General features: G+C 39.9%; 1 protein-coding gene across 1 annotated transcript in view; it reads right to left on the reverse strand.

Annotated features, from left to right (window-relative positions):
• The window catches only part of ctnna2 (catenin (cadherin-associated protein), alpha 2), a 267,885-nt gene that overhangs the window by 207,985 nt on the left and 38,722 nt on the right, over positions 1 to 21,178 (reverse strand). The window contains exon 7 of the mRNA XM_060864101.1: positions 4,303 to 4,506. Coding sequence (XP_060720084.1) covers positions 4,303 to 4,506 — 204 coding nt within the window. The remainder of the gene's footprint in view (positions 1 to 4,302; positions 4,507 to 21,178) is intronic.

Genomic DNA, 21,178 nt, shown 5'->3' on the forward strand with positions numbered 1-21,178 from the left:
ATCCTATTCATTCTGCTTCAGATAATTAAATTCACTGGAGATGCTTGACTGGCTGTGTTATATCGTGAGATACCTGAGCGGCTTTTGATCATAGATACACATCTGTTACCAATGGTGAATTTGTCTGAGTATCTCTGCTTTTGAAGACAGCCATGGTTTCCAAAACTGCATTAACATTCAGAAGGAAGAAACCTCAAAGTTTAAACTCATCTAGTAAGGAGACAAAACTTCCCCCTAACCCCTGGACCTCGCTCACCTCCTTCAGCCACCCAGCTGAGCTCCTCTGACCCAGAGAGTAATGCATAACTGTGGCTGGTCGATTGATAGATCATTGTGTCCAGACCTCCGTAACTAAATCAGCCAATCCTGATGATTTAGATGCAGGTTGGGAACACAGGCCTCGGTCACCAATCACTGGTCACCACCCCGGCAGACAGGTATAGACATTTGCTTGTCACTTGAATGTAATTTATTACTTGCTGGAACATTGATTAATCTTGCACTGATATCAGCATGCACAGGGGGAGGAGCCAGGCAAGTGGGGGAAGTGGATGTGTGCGTGGGCTGAAAGTTCAGTGCAACACAGAGCATATTAGAGTACAGAAAAAAATGGAGGTGTGACATTATTAAATAGCATCCAAACCTAAAGACCTTTGCATTACTGGTTAAAAAGGTTTCATCCACCAAGTAGGTTGTTTTTTTTTTCTCTCTCTCTGGCTGCTAGGATTTTCTTTATAGCCTTTCTGGCTCCTCAGTGTTTACTTTCCAGATACAGACTTTAATTTGCAGTTTCTACCAACTGTTTTCTAGATAGAAGGGAAGTGGTGCATGAATAATATGTGTAATAGACAGAAACAAATTGGTGTATGCGGTATAGCGCAAAGATTTGTTTTTTATATTATTTAACTGCATTGCCTTTTTATTAAAAAAAGTTTTAATGGCTTTAATGTTCCGTTATGTCTAACAGTCATTTAGTTCTGTGCTCTTAATGAAGCTTTATCCTATTTTACAATGGCCTACACTTTGAGATTACGGAGCTTAATCCTACACACATTGATTGATAAACAACGTACTTCTGAGCCCTGTATTTGTTCCACTTCCTCCATCTCTCATCTCATTAGTCAGGGATGTAGACTATTCCTATCTCAACATTCAAACAGGGACACGGGGAAGATTGCTCCATTTGTACCCACACTAAATGATTTGTTTGTCTATAGTAGTTTCAAACAATTTCACCTTTTGCAAACCTGTCGTCAAGAAAGCCAATGAAGGAATACGCTCAGACTCGGCATACTAATGTGTTCCGATTCGAATCCAAGCATTACTGCAAGTCATCGCATGATAGCAGTGTTGCTAACTTAACAAAAGACTAACTGCATGCATGTGTAAAACCTGAGACCATTACCATAAGCCCTGAAGGAGCTCAGAGGTGATGAGATGCAGAGGAACCTACGTGAGGGTGCTTCCAACTCTTGGTTCTTGAATATGTCTAGCAGCTAGCTCTGCTGTGTCACAGCTCCGGGGTCTTTTAGTTTGATCTTGAACTTAGGATTTTGTCAGTCTCTCATGTTCTAGGATTCTCCTTTTTTCTCCCACCTCCCTAAGATGTTCTGCTAGACAGATTGGTGACTTAAACTGTCTTATCTGGGGAATATGTACATGGGCCACCCAGGGCATATTCCTATCTCATGCCCATTATTCCCAGGATAGTCTCTTGATCCAGAACACTGATTGGAATAAAGTGTTTATGAAACAAGGCAGATGTTTGTTCTTTAAAGGTGCAATAACAACTCTAAGGTCCAGGTTCAAAAAGCTGTCATTAGAGAACATCAAACTAAGAAAGTGCATAAGCAATGGATGCTGAGGAATGGAGAGAGGAACAAAAAGAAAGTATCATTGTATGGAGAATTTGTTCCACAGCACAAAATAATTCTTTCTTTCTTTCTTTCTTTCTTTCTTTCTTTCTTTCTTTCTTTCTTTCTTTCTTTCTTTCTTTCTTTCTTTCTTTCTTTCATACGATATTTTTCATTTTGCCATTACACTTAGGGTGGCTTTTTCACAGTGATTTTAGCAAACACTGAAAATCTTGCAGAATGATTTGCCATCATGAACCAAGGTTTACTTTTCCACCTAAACCAGGCAAGGTAATAAAATTTAAGCCGCATTCTCCCAACCAAAACTTTTCCCATTCCTCCTCTCCGACTTCTTCATATTTATTCATGTCACTCGTGTGCTTGGATGGCCACAGGCACTGCTCGGTCTCGTAGCTGCAGCTCCCAGAGTGCATCTCCTCGAACTAATGAAGCATCTTGAGTTCGCTGAGCAGCCGAGAAGGAGAACTGCTGCTCCGGGACAAACAAAGATGCTCTGGAACAGAGGAGGACTGAAAGACCACGACGGATGACTGGGCAGATTTTATCAATGCTTAAATGCTATGAAGGTTGAGGATGTCCTAAAGCTGCTTTAGTAGTAGACTTACAAATCCAATTTGAATTCGAATCCAAGGCCATTAAATCCCCAATCCAAAACTCAGCATAATCAGTCGTACTTTATATAAATAGGTCTCCATTAGGTGCTTAAGTCTACACTGTTGTTTGCAGTATTAACGTGAATTATGAGCCATTAACGTTATCCAATTACTTGCTGTTTTTATTGCAGTCATTATGTTTATTGTATTGTAATAAATATTTTACTGGAGTGTAAAAAGCCCAGGCTTTGTGCTGCACTGTGTTTATAATAGCACTGAGTCCTAATCACAGTAGTGATGTATACAAGTGAGGGAAAGTTACTCGCTCTCTGTGCTGTACACACCAACACACCAAACCATCACGAGGAGAAGAAAAGTATGTTCTCTAATTCTTTTTTCAATGGATTTTTTAAAATACTTATGATATTGTTGAAAAGAACGAAGAAAAAGTTGTTACCTACTGTAATATATAGGGAACAGAAAAAAAACAACAACTTTAAATGAATCATTTAAATGTCCTTAATGCCCTCATGATAAACATTTTGATGAATAAATAAATAAATAAATAAATAAATAAATAAATAAATAAATAAAGCAAAAAGTTTGAGGGGAATTTTTTTGAATAATGAAATGCAGATTTTCTTACAAATAAAAAAAAAGTTCAAATATAACTGTTTTATAAAATTCCCCAATATTATTTCGTACTTTATGTTGATTCTAATAGGTTTCATTTTGTTCTGTTAGACGTTACTAAAGTACTCCAACTCAGCTTGTTCTGTTAACTTTACTATTTAATAAACGTTAGCTAGCCACATGCTGCAGTAGATAGCTCAAAGTTAAAAAGATGAGAGACTTTAATGAATCTCGCCAGAATAATAGAACAAATTACTTTAAAAGTAGCTTCATGTATCAACAAATCAGCAAAAAATCAATGCAATTCCAGCAAATCTGTTCCGCTGGAGTGGTATTATCAATACTGTGTCCTCTGTTCCATATCTGGGGCTCTTAGATAAATACCTGGGGGTATTTGAGAAAGCCGAAACAGGATTGTTTGATTTGTTTATCTTGTTTTGACTGAATAGAGCAAACCTACACCTACAACAGGAGCTGAAGACGAGCGTGGTTCCCTACGGACGGAAACAAAATCTTCTGATTTACAGAATAAAGCCCAATCCAGAGAAACAGATCTGCCTGCTTGTGTTTTCAGATTCTCACAAAACAGAGAGAGAGGAGAACGTTACTGTATAAAAGACACGAGGTCGTTAGACAGAACGTCTTCAGCCACCCAGAAGGACTTGTACAAGAGTAGCTAAGTGGAGAGCAGATGTAACGGTCACCTTTACTGCCGCTGCCGTGTCCCACTTCCACCCAGAGGCTCGTTGAATAAGAAGAAAGAGCATTAAATATCCTCTCAGTTCTCTTCATGGACAGAAAGCTCTGATGATCTGATCATCACAAGGACTTAGAGACACTTCCTGCTAAGACTTGGGTCAACATTAGAAGATCTGCTAATGGCCCAGTGCTAAAAAGAAATCACACAAGGACCTCTGATAAAAAAATGTATAAATTCCACGAGATCCACCAGATCCTTCAGACCATGTGCATGGAGTACTAAATAAAGTAAATAATGTGTATCACATAGTAGGGTTTTTTTTCTCAAGGAATACGGACGAAAGTCGAAACAGAGATTATGTAGACTGATGGCAGCTGTGACGCCTAACAGCTTTGAACAAACTAAATAAAAAACTTTGAGATTTGATTTACTGTTATATAACATGTTTGATCTCAGCATTGTGTTTATAGTTCTTTGAAGAAAACAGAAGAATCGCACTCACATTGTTCATGTACTCGCTGAGCAGATCCTGTAGCGCTTGGCGCACAGCGTTGCACTCGGCCACGATGCGTTCTCGACGATCGTCACGCGTACACGACGAGTCGGCCATGAGGGCGGCGCCGCTGATGATGCTCTCCAGACGCTCCTCCAGCGAAGGTCTGAAACGAGCCTCGCTGAATGTCAGAGGGTCCAGGATGATTTTATTCTGAAAGATGAACAAAGGTTCCACATGTAAATAGTGTAGATAAACACTTGTATGTTTTTTTTTCTTATAACCCAGAAGTAGACTGAATCGATTCATTTTGTATTTAATTTCAGGTCAGTCTTCTACTATATGTTTAAGATTTTCTCTGATGTGATTTTCTCCACTCTGTAAATTAAACTGCAGTCATTTAGAAACATCTAATAAAAGTCTCACTTTGACGTTTTGCTCCGTTCTAAAACCTGTATTAAAAATATGATTAAAAGAGTCTCTCGGACTTCACACTCATCGTCCGTACCCCGGCTGCGTGAATGTAACACGGCGTGATGTGTGATGAGGCGTGAGGTGAAGGCGAGCTGTGAGCGCTGGAGGAGAGAATCGAGGGGTTTTTGGCACAGATGCTTATGGTTCTGAGCTCAGTGTTCTGGAGTAAAGAGAACGATGACCTTCAAGGCGAGATCCAAGGCCTCGGTTACAAGCGGCTGTGCGCTTTAATAGCCCTATTAAGAGCAGAACGCAGACTCCAGAGCCCTCGTGATTTTACTGTTTTAAAGTTTGCCTCAAAATAGAGTTTTTATGTTGGCTACAGAGAGCCGGAGAGAATTACCATATTGATGGTAGTGATATTGTTTTATTGCGCTGAAATTTAAATATGCCGTCCACAGCAGTTTGAAGCGAGGAGGAAAAAAAAAATGTGTGTCTGGAGGAAACTTCAGGAGGAGACGATCTGCACTAATACGGAGAATTTACATTCGTTACAGAAAGTTCGCTTTGTTCAAATATTTATTTTTATTTTACAAAGGCTAACAGGCCCAAACACAGCGTGATGCATTGACAAGGATCTAAATAACTGCCTCATTTGTTGCATTAATTTTCTATATTAGAATTAAATAAATAACTAAATCACTTAGTTAGTTGCTCATTTCCAGCAGCTCCAGAATCCCAGAATCATACAGTAGACGTGTAAGGTGTAAGAGTCAAGTCTGATCCCACAGAGTGTTTGTTAGTGTCTCTCTCTCATCTCACTCATTTTCTACCGCTTATTCGAACTACCTCGGGTCACGGGGGGGGATACACCCTGGACGGAGTGCCAACCCATCACAGGGCACACACACACTCTCATTCACTCACGCACTCACACACTACGGACAGTTTTCCAGAGATGCCAATCAACCTACCATGCATTTCTTTGGACCGGAGTACCTGGAGGAAACCCCCGAGGCACGGGGAGAACATGCAAACTCCACACACAAGGCGGAGGTGGGAATCGAACCCCCAACCCTGGAGGTGTGAGGCAAACGTGCTAACCACTAAGCCACCATACCACCACTTGTTAGTGTCTTTATTTATTTATTTATTTATTAGATGATTTACAGAGCCACCCTGAGCACATGGCTTGTTCATTACGGCTTTGCCCTACTGCATGTACTCTACACATGTACTCTACACATGCACTCTACGTATGTACTCTACACATGTACTCTACACATGTACTCTACACATGTACTCTACACATATACTCTACACATGTACTCTACACATGTACTCCACACATGTACTCTACACATGTACTCTACACATGTACTCTACACATATACTCTACACATGTACTCTACACATGTACTCTACACATGTACTCTACACATGTACTCTACACATGTACTCTACACATGTACTCTACACATGTACTCTACACATGTACTCTACACATGTACTCTACACATATACTCTACACATGTACTCTACACATATACTCTACACATGTACTCTACACATGTACTCTACACATGTACTCTACACATGTACTCTACACATGTACTCTACACATATACTCTACACATGTACTCTACACATGTACTCTACACATGTACTCTACACATGTACTCTACACATATACTCTACACATATACTCTACACATGTACTCTACACATATACTCTACACATGTACTCTATACATGTACTCTACACATGTACTCTACACATATACTCTACACATATACTCTACACATGTACTCTACACATGTACTCTACACATGTACTCTACACATATACTCTACACATGTACTCTACACATATACTCTACACATGTACTCTACACATATACTCTACACATGTACTCTACACATGTACTCTACACATGTACTCTACACATGTACTCTACACATGTACTCTACACATATACTCTACACATATACTCTACACATGTACTCTACACATGTACTCTACACATGTACTCTACACATGTACTCTACACATATACTCTACACATATACTCTACACATGTACTCTACACATATACTCTACACATGTACTCTATACATGTACTCTACACATGTACTCTACACATATACTCTACACATATACTCTACACATGTACTCTACACATGTACTCTACACATGTACTCTACACATATACTCTACACATGTACTCTATACATGTACTCTACACATGTACTCTATACATGTACTCTACACATGTACTCTACACATGTACTCTATACATGTACTCTACACATGTACTCTACACATATACTCTACACATGTACTCTACACATGTACTCTACACATGCACTCTACACATGTACTCTACACATATACTCTACACATATACTCTACACATGTACTCTACACATGTACTCTACACATGTACTCTACACATGTACTCTACACATATACTCTACACATGTACTCTATACATGTACTCTACACATGTACTCTACACATATACTCTACACATATACTCTACACATGTACTCTACACATGTACTCTACACATGTACTCTACACATATACTCTACACATGTACTCTACACATGTACTCCACACATGTACTCTACACATGTACTCTACACATGTACTCTACACATATACTCTACACATGTACTCTACACATGTACTCTACACATGTACTCTACACATGTACTCTACACATGTACTCTACACATGTACTCTACACATATACTCTACACATGTACTCTACACATATACTCTACACATGTACTCTACACATGCACTCTACGTATGTACTCTACACATACTATACACATGTACTCTACATTTATACTCTACACATGCACTCCACACTTATACTCTAAATGTACTCTACTCTTATACTATACACTTGTATTCTACGCATATATTCTACACATTTATACTCCACACATGTACCCTACATTTATACTCTACACATATACTCTACACTCTGCACATCTCGGCTGCTTTCTGCAATATTCAGCAGCGCTGCCTGGAACAGGAGTGTAACCCTGAGCTTAAAGTGAGACTGTAGGAACTGCTTCCAGTAAGAGAGCACAGTACAGCCGAGACACACACACACACACACACACAGCATGCACACCGTAGCCTTAGCGACACTTTTATGGCATAGATTGTGGTAAATCAGTTAACTAACTTTCTGTCAGGACTTTAAGATCAATGTAACTCAGTGATGATGAGGGTGAATTAAATGTTTATGTGGTTATGCATGTGGTTTTATTTGAAAATTGATGTCTGTAATGTCTGAAATTTAAATAAAAAAAAAATGAGGGTTGTGGAGGTGGCTGGGAAATAAAATAACTGTGGCCAGCAGTTTCTACAGCGGTGTGTGATGAATAAACAGATATAACTTCACCTCCCAGAAGGGGACGAGCGGCAAGAGCGAGTTATTCTGTGTCACATCATTCATATCTCTTTAAGTGTTGAAGATGCAGCGTTCTGCTCCAGTCACACTGACACATCTCTTTATCAGAGGGGGAGGGGGGGGGCAGGAGAACACTACACATAACCTACTTTTATATTTCCTCTGTGACTTAACTTATTCCTCTAGGCTGAAGGGGAAAAAACAAAGACAGGACAAAAGATAGCTTGTCTGAGAGAGAGAGAGAGAGAGAGAGAGAGAGAGAGAGAGAGAGAGAGAGAGAGAGAGAGAGAGTGGAAGAGAAAGAGAGAGGCAGGTTCAGAGAGATGGGTGAGCGAGACAGACAGACAGAAAACAAGAGACTAAAAGAAGGAGAGAAGAGAGACAGGGATACAATGAGAAAGAGTGAGGGACAGACAGTCAGATGGGAAGGCAGGAATAAATTGAGTAAAAGAGAGAGAGAGAGAGAGATCAGATACAGAGTAGTAAGTGAGAGTGTAGCAGGATGACAGATGAACAGAGCGATAGACGAGTGTGGCTGCACGAGTCTCCTCTCTCCTCTGTAGCTGTGTTATTAATGAGGAGCCGTCGCTCGGAGTCGTGTGTAAACTCACTCAGGTCTCCGTCTGACTCCTGACCTACATAAAGAACTACACTCAGGACACCTGTGTTAGTTCAGGAAGAGCTGGACCTGCTTTATAAAGAATAATAATAATAATAATAGTAATAATAATAATTATAATAATAATAATAGGTTTAAATACTGGGAGCAGTTAAACTGGATATTTTCCCCCCGTTGTTGATGTTAGAGATGATTAAGAACAGAGACGATGCTGTGTATTAACATCATCTAGCATCATCCTTCAGTGTAAACACACGCAAGTGTATACGCATGAATAATGAGTGTTTACTGAATATGTAAATATTACATTTGTTAAATGGAAGATTTATTTAAATGGCATCTACAGGACTGTTATAATCCATATAAACATTGCAGCCTCAAACATATAATAAAAGGATTCTGTTTTATCTCCAAAAGTTCGGATGAGTAAGTGAGTAAAAAAGTTTCATACTTAGTTTTTATATATAAAATATCTATTATATACAGGTGCAATAAATCTCAATAAATTCAGTACACACAGACTGAAGTAGTTTAAGTTTAAGGTTCTTAAGGTGATTATTTTGGCTCACATTTAATAAAAACCCACTAATTCACTTGTCTCAAAAAATTAGAATATTAATTTTTACAAAATATTTTTCAAATTATTTTCATTCTATTTTTTTTTTATTCTAAATACTTATCCGTGGCGTTCTAATGTATTGAGATTAATGTATTGAGATTATTCAGTTTTATTTAAGCCCAAATCTGAGACTGGAGACTCCTTCTCTAAATGTTATATAATTGTACGCGTACAGAACAAACAACACCTTCTCCATGAGGGCAAGTGAGCTGTTACCATAGAAACCATAATTTACTGCCTTTTTATCCAATCAGCTTCCTGAAATGGAGAGCGCTTTGTGATGAAATGAGTGAATGCATTGTGTTTACAGTGTCTCTAACATCCTGCACACATGAAGAATCTGATATGAAAAATCTCCACACAAATATTCTCCCGGAAGTCCGACATGCGGATGATTAATGGATCTGTGGATCCCTGCAGCTCGGCTGTGCTCGACTTTACTGGCGCTCGTGACCTAGTGAGAGGGACATGGGGCTGAATCAGGAAGCCTCCGGAGTGCAGGAAGACGAGGTCAGAGTAGGACACGTCATCCATCACATCGTTGACACGACTGGACGTACGCCTGAGAAGCAGAGCGACTGAGAACACGTGTGCCGAGATCATCAGGTGCTGCCGAGCTTCACTACGTCTCTTGTGTTTAGAACAAGTTTAAATTCACTTAACAAAGGAGTCCCGGGTTCTACCTCGTCCTCCTTTTAAAAGACTTTAATACTTTTGCGTGATGAGTGCCTTGAAAACCCTCTCAATGGACGTATCTGTTTGATAATCGTGTGGAATTATTAAAAAAAGTTACTGAGTTTCCTTCTATAGACATTAACACAAGTCAATGTCTATAGTCTTTAAAACTAATAGTATTAGTATAGTATTTAAAACAAGTCTTTAAAACTAAACACAGTTCCCTAAGTGTCAGGTGATGAAGGACACACACACTCACTCACACACACATACACACACACACTCACACACGCTTGTTTTTTCTTACTCGTCAGAGGTTTTATTCCTCTCTTCACAAGCTGCTGATTAATGCATGCATGATAAATATGACCACAAACGGTATTATTATTTGTGTTTGTGTGTGTGTGTGTGTGTGTGTGTGTGTGTGTGTGTGTGTGTGTTATTGGGTGAGACCGTGAAGCGATCCATCTGTCTGAGCATCAGCATCGTTCCATTCTCTTGTCTCGTTGTTGACTCTGAGTCTGGTGTCATTGATATAATTCACATCTTCAGCACAACAAAAACAACAAACTTCCCTTTCTTTTTTTTTCCTTCTCTGGTTTGACAGAACAAAGAGATAAATAAACAGATAAAGGGTCAGGGGCTGAAGTGAAATGGCTCTCATTTTAAACACACAAACGTCCGTCCCTCGTTCCTCTCGTTTAGCTCTTTCCACATCAACACCATGGGACTTTAAAATGAGCTAATTTGCCTCGTGAGTCGGGTCTAAAGCTCTCGCAGTCATTTAAAGAGAGATATCGTGAAGACGAGGCCTTTGTTTGCTGTAAAAGTGTTTAGATGGTTCCTTTTTTTCACAGTTTATTTAATGGAGTACTTTTATTTTGGTGGTCTGCTGTACAGGATCAGGTCAGTCAGTATTTGGCCATTTTTATTAATTTTAGGTTAACCGTTATTATTACTAAGCCTTTTTATTAAGCCTTTATTATAAAACCCACGAATAGTGTGGTATTGTGGGATGTGGTAGCCTAGTAGTTAAGGTGTTGGGCCACCAATCGGAAGGTTGTGAATTCGATTCCTACATCCACCCATAGATATATACCATAGAAGTCGCCATGGGGTCCTAAAAATGCATCAAAACCGCCGCCATCTTTGTACAGGGCTCTTGTACTTCAAATGCATGCACGATGCCGGACTTCTGTGCATGCGTTTGGATGTTCAAATGAAAGAAATCTAAAAACCAGACAGCAAGGGATTACATTTCACAGGTGAGAATGTGTTTTATGATATTGAATGTTAGGAAATTATATTTCTGGTTCCGTTGGTTTGTTTTAGTCCTTGGATAACGACCGCAGCTAATCCATGTTAGTTAACCATTAGTTTTTGACAGTTAGGAAAACCGACAATGTTTGTAGATTCCGCAGCCCTTAATAAGGACATTAAAAATTGACCCATGCTTTTTTTTTGCTTAAAGGTGAAGACCCAAGTTTATGTATGTTCTGTAAGATTCCCTTATCTCTCAAACATATTTTATTAGATTGTCCTGGACTTAACACAAGCAGAATGCTCATCAAGTTACTGTACTTAAGGACATATTTAATGACATTATGCCTGAAAAGGACTTGGATTTTTTTATCGTATGTTAATTAAAAAAATGTATAGCATTACTTGCTGTTTATATTTGTTTTGTTTTTATTGTATTTATATGATAGTTGTGTTTTGTAATTGAATTTTTGCCATGAAAATAGCTTTGATTGCTGACATGGCATTAAATAAAATAATTTGAATCCGAATCTAAAGCAGAAGTAGGCTCTGAGGACATATTTGGTCTTCGTGATCACACTGTTGGGACTCAAGATGGCACAGACAACCATCACTTTAGCTTAATGTCACTGGTTGTCTGTAACTTTCATAAGCTGAGACAACACCATGTCACAAAGGTTCATACTCTGCAACTGCAGTGCAAAAGTCTAAGGAAGAAACTGTGTAAGGTCGTGCTGTTTCAGGGATACTATATAAAGCAATACAAATAAACTAATACAAATTAACAGTAAATGTTTACATGAACATGTATAGTCACACCATTGTAGCAGTGTTGCATGCAGTAGGCTATAAGGTAAGTAGTGATTGTTCATTTGAAGTTTACTCAAGTGGAAGAATGTAAGTAATAAACTTACACCTACTAGCACTATGCATTCTATTGTGAAAAAGTAGATTATCTTAATATCAAAACCTTAAATTTTCTTTGGACTTAATGATAAATACGAACCAAAAAAACTAGAAAATCGCGTTCGTGATGATTCGTGATGATTATGGTGATTTTATTTTTTTGCCTACATTGACGCTGATGCATTAAGAGGAGGTGGTCCACTGTACCAAGATGGCGGCTCAGTTGACGCATTTGTCCCAATGTACTGCCGTATACAAGGCAACATCTAGTGTATATATCTATGACATCCACCAAGCTGCCACTGCTGGGCCCCTGAGCAAGGCCCTTAACCCTCAATTACTCAGTTGTATAAAAATGAGATAAAAAAAAATGTAAGTCGCTCTGGATAAGGGCATCTGCTAAATACTGTAAATGTAGTGTCCACTAAGCCACTTTCAGAAATTTCTTTTCATGCTCTCTCTCTCTCTCTCTCTCTCTCTCTCTCTCTCTCTCTCTCTCTCTCTCTATATATATATATATATATATATATATATATATATATATATATATATATATATATACACACACAGTAAAAAGGGTCATTTTCTAACAGTTTGTAATTCTAAGGTTTTTTTTCTCTTCGATAAAAGATGTAATAAATGTAATAAAAGAAAACTAGGAAATGAATTTGAGCTTGTTCACTTCCAGGTGTCACGTGCTATGACTTCAGAGGAAACATGACAATGGGGTCCATTAAGCAGCATTTACTGACATATTCAGTGATTAGTCCACTTAAGCAGAGCCCTGCTGTGTTCTCCGCCTCAGTGCGGTTCTTTACGCAGGTGAGAACAGAGAGAGAGAGAGAGAGAGAGAGAGAGAGAGAGAGAGAGAGAGCGAGAGAGACTCAACTATGAATCAACTCTGAATTGACTCACCTACAGAAGGTGAATCATTTACTCTTTGCTTTGTGTTTTCAGTTCATTTATTTATCTTCATGTTTTATATGTGTCGTTGCTGATTTCTGATTGTCGCTTTTCACGAACGGATCAGACGTCATCCGTATTTATTTTTTTTTCCTTCGTCTCCCTGTGATCGCGCTCAGTTAACTGTGAGATAATTTCCACAAGCGATCAGCTATCAGCTCTGGGCCCTGCTCAGTCCCCCGGGATGCTTCGCATCCTCGCCTTCGCATCCTCAGACTCATCGTACATCTTCTCCTCCCTTTTTTTCATACTGGGATATTGTCACCTATACCTCAGTACACAATCAGTCGAGAAATCACAAAATCTGGGCTTTCCTTGTAGTTTTTTCCGTCTTTTATGCAACATGCTTTATCTTTTGTTCTTTCTTCTTTTTACTCTTGTTAAAGCTGTAAATTGGTGTCTAGCTGCTCATGCATTTCTCCACGGGCCCGGTTGCCATGACAACACAACATAAAATGTCTATAAGATAGAAACAAAGCTGTGTGTGTGTGTGTGTGTGTGTGTGTGTGTGTGTACGTGTGAAACCAGGGTAGGGTATAAACACACATCCACTCTACTACGTCATTACCACCAAGTTTGAAGAGTTCCAGCAAAACGTGATGCTAATTTTGTTACTTATTTATTTTTTACGCATGTATACATTAGAATTATTGATAGAATTATTCATTTATCATTTATCTATGAGACCAAAAGCAATCATCAAGCCAACTTTGAGCTCGTAATGAATTTCTTAACCACAAAAAGACCTGAATGTTGCCCCCCTGCCTGGAGACGACGTGGCGACTGCGTGAACGCAGATTTAGCTCTCGATCCTCACACTCACCCCTCCAGACATCGCTGATAAACGTGGCAACTATAACAGGAGCCACATCATTCATCACTAGATGAAACGGGCCGGACCCGGACACATCAAGCTTCCTAATTATGCTGGATCCTGGCCAGGGTTCTCCCCAGTGCCAACCTTCTAGGATGCCTTCTATATCTCTTCCTGTCAGGAGGTCAGACCCATAACCTCCTGGGATGGAGGGAGGTAGAAGGAGGTGCAGCAGGAATTTGGAGTGATCGAATGTTAAATCTTTATGTGCAGTGGTGTGAATCTGGACCTTCTCTAGTGAGGAACCTTTTAATTACACCACGAGTCTGACACGTTTACTTCAGTAAACAGTACAAACCTGTACAGCAGGTGCACTTTAGAATCGTTGCTATGTGAGGAGATCCATATTAAACAATTATGGAAGGAGTCTCCAGTCTCAGCACCTTCTAACAATCAGACAAACAGTGTCCGGTCTAACAGGGACCTGCAAAATCTGGAGATGAATTGAGCTCAGGTCCCAGCTGAAGAGATGCAGCTGCACAGCATGATGCTGCCACCACCAGGCTTTCTCTCGAGTCACCCTACCCCGTGGCCTAGACACGGGTACAACTAGAGTAAATCTTCTGGTTATTCAGCTGCATGTTTTGATGAGGATGATGATGGGTTTCCTTTCAGATCTGGTTCCTCTCAGGGTTCCTTCTTCCTCATATCTGTCTGCCTTATTAAGGAATTGAAGATCTGCAGAATGAGTCTCCAGTGTCAGCACAAATATTTTAGCAATATTAATCTTGCTGTAAAAGACACAGATTTTATTTATATGTTACAGGACAACTTTGGAGGGTAAAATTTATTTCTAAACCTCCTACAAATTCCCTGCGGTTGTTATTATTCTCACAGCCTCCATTAATAAACTCCCACATATGATTGTATAACGTTTTGGCTTTAAAACTGGTGGAAATGTGGAGCAGGTTGTAAAAAGTTTGCCGGTTGCCAGAATCAGCACTGGCAGTGTGTAACGTTGTGGCATTCGAGAGTCGATCCCCGAGTGGGAAAGAGCTGAACAGCAAATAAAGTTAACTGTGGTGTTCAGGTGATATCGTAGTGTTGTGGTGAGTCGTTACACACTGCTGTAGAATTTATAGGTAAATGTGTGCTGTAAAGGCAGATAACTCTGAGAGAGAGAGAGAGAGAGAGAGAGAGAGAGAGCGAGAAAGTAAGAGACAGACACAAAGAGAAAGAGAGAGAGAGAAAGAAAGAGAGAGAGAGAGAGAGATAATAAAGTGAGAGAAAGAGAGAGTGAGAGAAAGTAAGAGAGACACAAAGAGAAAGAGAGAGAGAGAGAGAGAGAGAGAGAGAGACGGAGGGAGAGAGAGAAAGTGAGAGAGGGATCAGATACAGAGTAGTAAGTGAGAGTGGGGGGAGGGGGGAGAGAGAGAGAACAAACAGGAAAAAACTAATAAAAAAGTAAAACGGAGAAAAGGACAGAAAAAGTAGATTAAAAGAAAACATACAGAAAACAGAAAAGGAGAAAAGAAAACATAAGACCATAAAAGCACCAAAAAAAGAACAGAAAAAAGGGAGAATAAATAAATAAAACACTGAAAAGAAAGAAAGAAAAGAAAAGAAAAGAAAAGGAAAGAAAAGAAAAAAGAAGATAACAGAAGAAACTGAAAAAAAGACACACAGGGTGTGAATGAGAGAGAATTCTGGGAGAAACAGTCACCTGGGAGGGCAAGTAGGTGGGCAAGGGGTGTTGTGGGGATTAGTTGGTGTTCGCTCAGATAATAAAACACAAACACACAAACACACACTGCGCTGGAGTGCACATCACACCTCAGTGAGAGAGAGAGAGAGAGAGAGTGTGTGTGTGTGTGTCCTGCTTGCAGAGGAGTGGAATAATTACCAGCGCTGCTCTCTGAGGTCGTTAGAATTTATTTATTACCCCACGAATAAGTGAGAAATAATTAAAAATCCCGGTAATGCTACCAACATGTAATTAAATTAAGCATGCAGTAAACGCAATAGCTTTATTAATTATTCAGATCAGCTTGAGCCAAGCTTCCTGTAATCCGAAAACGAGGCCCACACCTCCAGCCTAACGAAGATTAACACTCGAGACTCAGAGAGAGACAGAGAGAGAGAGAAAGAGAGAGAGAGAGACAGAGACAGAGACACACAGAGACTCAGACACAGAGACACACAGATAGAGAGAGAGAGAGAGACAGACACAGAGTGACAGAAATACAGATACAGACACAAAGAAATACAGAGACACAGACACACAGTGAAAAGGAGACACTGAGAAATAGAGACACAGAGACACACAGAGAGAGAGAGAGAGAGAGAGAGAGAGAGAGAGAAAGAGAGAGAGAGAGAGACAGAGACAGAGACACACAGAGACTCAGACACAGAGACACACAGATAGAGAGAGAGAGAGAGACAGACACAGAGTGACAGAAATACAGATACAGACACAGAGACATAGTGATACAGACACTGAGAAATACAGAGACACAGACACACAGTGAAAAGGAGACACTGAGAAATAGAGACACAGAGACACACAGAGAGAGAGAGAGAGAGAGAGAGAGAGAGAGAGAGAGAGAGAGAGAGATATACAAAGACACACAGAGACACAGCTAGAAGAGGGAGAGAGACACTGACGCAGATACGACGAGCAGCTCATAAAGATATCAACAAGGAACTCAAACAAACAAACAAACAAACAAACAAACAAACAAACGTGTTTTAGATGAAAAAATTCATCTAAAACACAGCAATCAGAATGCCAGAGATGAAACACACACCACACACACACACGTATACATGTGTGTGTTTATTTGTATATATGTATATATATACAAAAGAAACAAAAAAGAAAGTAAATAAAATTAATAATCAGCCAATAAATAAAAGAAAAGAAATTATTGATTAAATATATATAAAACCCACCCTGATGAACCATCGACATGTAGCAGCAGGTGAAAGGAACTTCTTCTAAAGCTGTAATTTAAAGTTCTGATCATTTGTTCCAAGGTCCAGATTGAGAGGATTGTTGGGAAAGATCTCACCTCGTGGAACAAGTCTGAATGGAACAATGTCTAATCAGTTCACTTTAAAGAAGTCTGAGATACAGCGTAGGAAAGAAAAAAGCCTCTATGTCTGAAATGTTAGAAGCTCTACAGCTTTTTATGAGCCTTAAATGAAGCCTGATGATCCATCATTGTGTCCAACACAGAGAAGGCTTCAGCTGACAGACGATCTCAGATGTGGTCCAGCATGGATTCCCTAAAGGTTTTCTCTGAACTGATTAAAATCCTAAGACTCAAGAGTTATAATTCCACTTTCAGGGTCATGCAGAGGAGCGATGAAGAACCTGCTTCCTATTTGTTTCCTCATGTATTTTAAAACACTGCATTAGTTCCTCTTTGGTTCCTCTCATAATCTTAAACCCCACATCGGGTTGCTCTTTGGATCTTCAGTCATCTAAAACACTACAATGGCTCCTCTTTGGAATCTCGTATCATCTAAAACACCACATCGGTTCCTCTTCGGTTCCTCGGCCATCTAAAACACTACTTTGGCTCCTCTTTGGTATCTTGTATCATCTAAAACACCACATCGGTTCCTCTTCGGTTCCCCTGTCATCTAAAACACTACATTGGCTCCTCTTCGGTTCCTTGTGTAATCAAAGACACTGCATTGGAAGATTAGCAGTTTTTTTTTTCTTTGGTCTTCTTGCCCAAGTTCTCACTTTGTATGATGTGGCCCTTTTGTTTTTTTCTGACGTTGTCTTCAGCCGGTGAAGAATTTTCCGATGTTGTATCTTCTCGCAGCGCTGAACGATCCGAGACCACCAGCAGAACAAACACCAACAGATTTGATTCAGCAGATTGATCCCTAGGAGAAACTGTCACAATCCTGGAAGGTGTCTGTGTCATCATTAAGGAGACACAAGCTGGTCTTTATTACAGGATTATCTCCACTTTAATAAAGCAGCGACGCTACAGAAGCTGAACGATGGCAGAGTTTTCTGCTGGCACGTATCGACAAAGATAAATAAAAGAACGTTCTTTCTTTCCATGCTAATGTAAAGCGTACGCTAAATTCAATTGCAGCGTCCTTGATTTCTTTATAAAAGCGATTTGTGGATGAATGTTGTCCTGACTCTGGCTTTTTTAAAGGAGTTCAAACACACACAAATCGACTGAGCTGTGAGGACTGACGGTCAATAACCTTCAGCTTTAAACGTACCGAGCACTTTTATAGGATTCTCCGAGGAACAGAGCACGTAAACATTATAACCGGCGAAGTTTCCAAGCAAATATGGTTACGGAATTCAGACTCGCTCGGCGTTTATCTTCCGTCCCTGCTTTAAATTGGCTGATTTTATTGCAGCAGTTCAGCTTTGTGTCCCACAGTAGGATGAAGGCGTGTTAGCTGACGCTAGCACATTTCAGCTGTGAGTCTGATCCTCAGGTTTAGTATTTTGTGTGTAATGTCACGGTGGTCGTTTCATGCCTTATTCAGCCTAAACGGTTTAGTACTTTGTGTTAGATTAGATTCCGCACACTCTATTCCCAACACACTCACCGAATAAATAAAAAAATCTAATAAGAAAATGCCTAGAATTTTATTGTTATCGAAAAAAACATCTAGATTCTGTGAACTTTATTAACAAACCTGAAAAGGTTTTTATAGTTAAAGATGCAATAAGATGAAGAAAAAAGACAGAAAAAAAAACAGGATTCATGTGAATGACTGAGTTTTTTTACCAAGCAGAAGAACAGGGACAAGGCCGAAGATGACTCACTGGAACGAGGAAGAATGAGGAAAAGAATCGAAGGAATTTGTTCAGCGAAAAACATCACAAAGGACAATTATAAACATATATAATTAAAAAAAAAGAAAACGATAAAAAATAAAAGATAAAAAAAGATGAATGCATAAGATTAAAAAACACAACAAGGAAACAAAAAAAAGAAAAGAAAAATTATTATTTAATTCCATTTTATTATTATTTAATTCCACCTGATTCCTGTCGTGATGCCCACATGCCCCGGTGTCTCTTATCTTTAATAGACGATAAACAGCCATCTTTACGCAGAACGTTCGCATATCTTAGGTTTTAGGGCTCATAAAGAAAAAACAACCCCCTGATGCGTCTATTACCGTAATTCCGTGCCAGCGTCCTAGAGATAATGATTGTCTTTTGATGCTGAATTCTTCCACCTCGTGACACTATGCGAGGCTTTTACTCTGCACTCGTCACTGCATAAACAGAGAGAGTAAAAATGCTCCGTCTCAAGACGCTGCTGTAGACTGCAGGCTTTGTGCCGTGACTGCAGCCGGTATGATACGCCGTATTAGCGTGCGCCAAAACAAACTTTGCAGAAACAGAAGTTCGGGCTGAAGGAGATAAGAAAGGGCTACGGCGCTGCTAATCTCCCCTCCTGTATTTTGCTGGTATCCCAGTGAGCCGTGCACACACACACACGTCCCTGAGCGATGGGCTGGAGAGCAACTCATCTCCAAACAACTCCAAACTTTTCTTTTTCTTTCTAAGTTAGATTTAGCAGAATAAAACTCCTGATTTTCTCCAGAAGGCCCCATGCTAGCTAGCAGAATGTTTCATTAGCAATAGCATGCTTAGCGCTGAATTCTGTGATTTATAATTGTGTTTAGAAACATAAGAGAAGCTCTTTTGTTGTGCTTTTGTGCCTTTAGCTCATGCTACACAATGAGCTTTATCAGCTAGGTGTGACTAGCAGCAGAAAAGCTACAGTAGCAAGAGCTAGTTTAGCGAGAATGTGCGTTCCTCAAATGTTCCTTGCTTCCTGCAGGAGTTCTACAAAAAGGTATATATCTCTAGAACTGGTCTGAGGAATAACTTGTTGGCTTTTCTTCATACTTTTCATCATACTTGGATGTACACACACATCTGGATTTAAAATGGGCCTGGCCTAATCTGACCAACACATTATCTGCTTTTTATCTGTTGCTAAGTGACTAGCATGAAGTTTGAACAGGTTAAAAAACACAAACAAAAAAACAAAGCAAGTGAAACTTCAACAGGACACGAAACAGCCCGATACCTTTGAATCCGAGGTCACAGAATTTCAAATATTCCTTTCTGTATCCAGACTCAACCTAAAGTCTCTTCTCCACTCAATCCCCCGGCTCCACCTTCTTCATCCTCCCAGGCTGCAGAAGACTTTGCTTCTTTCTACCATTGAGGAGATTGAGGAGATCTGCAGGACCTTCACATCTGCACCGACTGCACTTACATCTCACATTCTGCATTCCCCCACTCCTTTGTTGTCGCATTTCTCAACTGTAACAGCAGAAGATATTTTACAACTCATCCAGTGCTGCAATCCTACCACCATCCCATTGGATCCACTCCCTTCCACTATGCTCCAGACCATCTCGCAAGATCTTATGCCCTTCATTAAGACTATCATCAATAGATCCACCCTGCGATGGGTTGGCACTCCGTCCAGGGTGTATTCTGCCTTGATGCCCGATGATGCCTGAGATAGGCACAGGCTCCCCGTGACCCGAGGTAGTTCGGATAAGCGGTAGAAAATGAGATGAGAACAATAGATCCATAGCATCTGGTAAGGTATCAACTACTTTCAAGAGAGCAAGGGTTATTCCCATCCTAAAGAAACCTGCTCTGAATCCATCAGACATCAGTAACTACAGACCGGTATCACTTCTCTCGTTTCTTTCAAAAATTCTTGAACGCATTGTCTATAATCAACTGTCTGTATAACTCTCACAGAACAACCTCCAAGATCCCAACCAGTCTGGCTTTAAAGCAGCTCATTCCACAGAGACAGCCCTTTTGGATGTCTCTGAGAAACTACATGTTGCTAGATCAGCCAAACTGCAATCCGTCCTCATCCTCCTTGACCTTTCAGCAGCGTTTGATACGGTCAACCACAAGACTCTCTTGTCCACCCTCAGGAGTCTTTGGATTTGCGGATCAGCTTGGGAATGGTTCGCTTCCTACCTGAAAGGACGCTCATATCAGGTAACATAGAGGGGAGTGACATCTGCTCCACGCAGACGCTACACTGGTGTCCCACAGGGCTCAGTACTTGGTCCTCTTCTTTTCTTGGTGAAGTTATTTCCTCACATGGGTTCTCTTACCATTGATATGCTGATGATGCACA

Source organism: Tachysurus vachellii, chromosome 2 (genome assembly GCF_030014155.1).
Source record: "Tachysurus vachellii isolate PV-2020 chromosome 2, HZAU_Pvac_v1, whole genome shotgun sequence".
Classification (NCBI taxonomy): domain Eukaryota; kingdom Metazoa; phylum Chordata; class Actinopteri; order Siluriformes; family Bagridae; genus Tachysurus; species Tachysurus vachellii.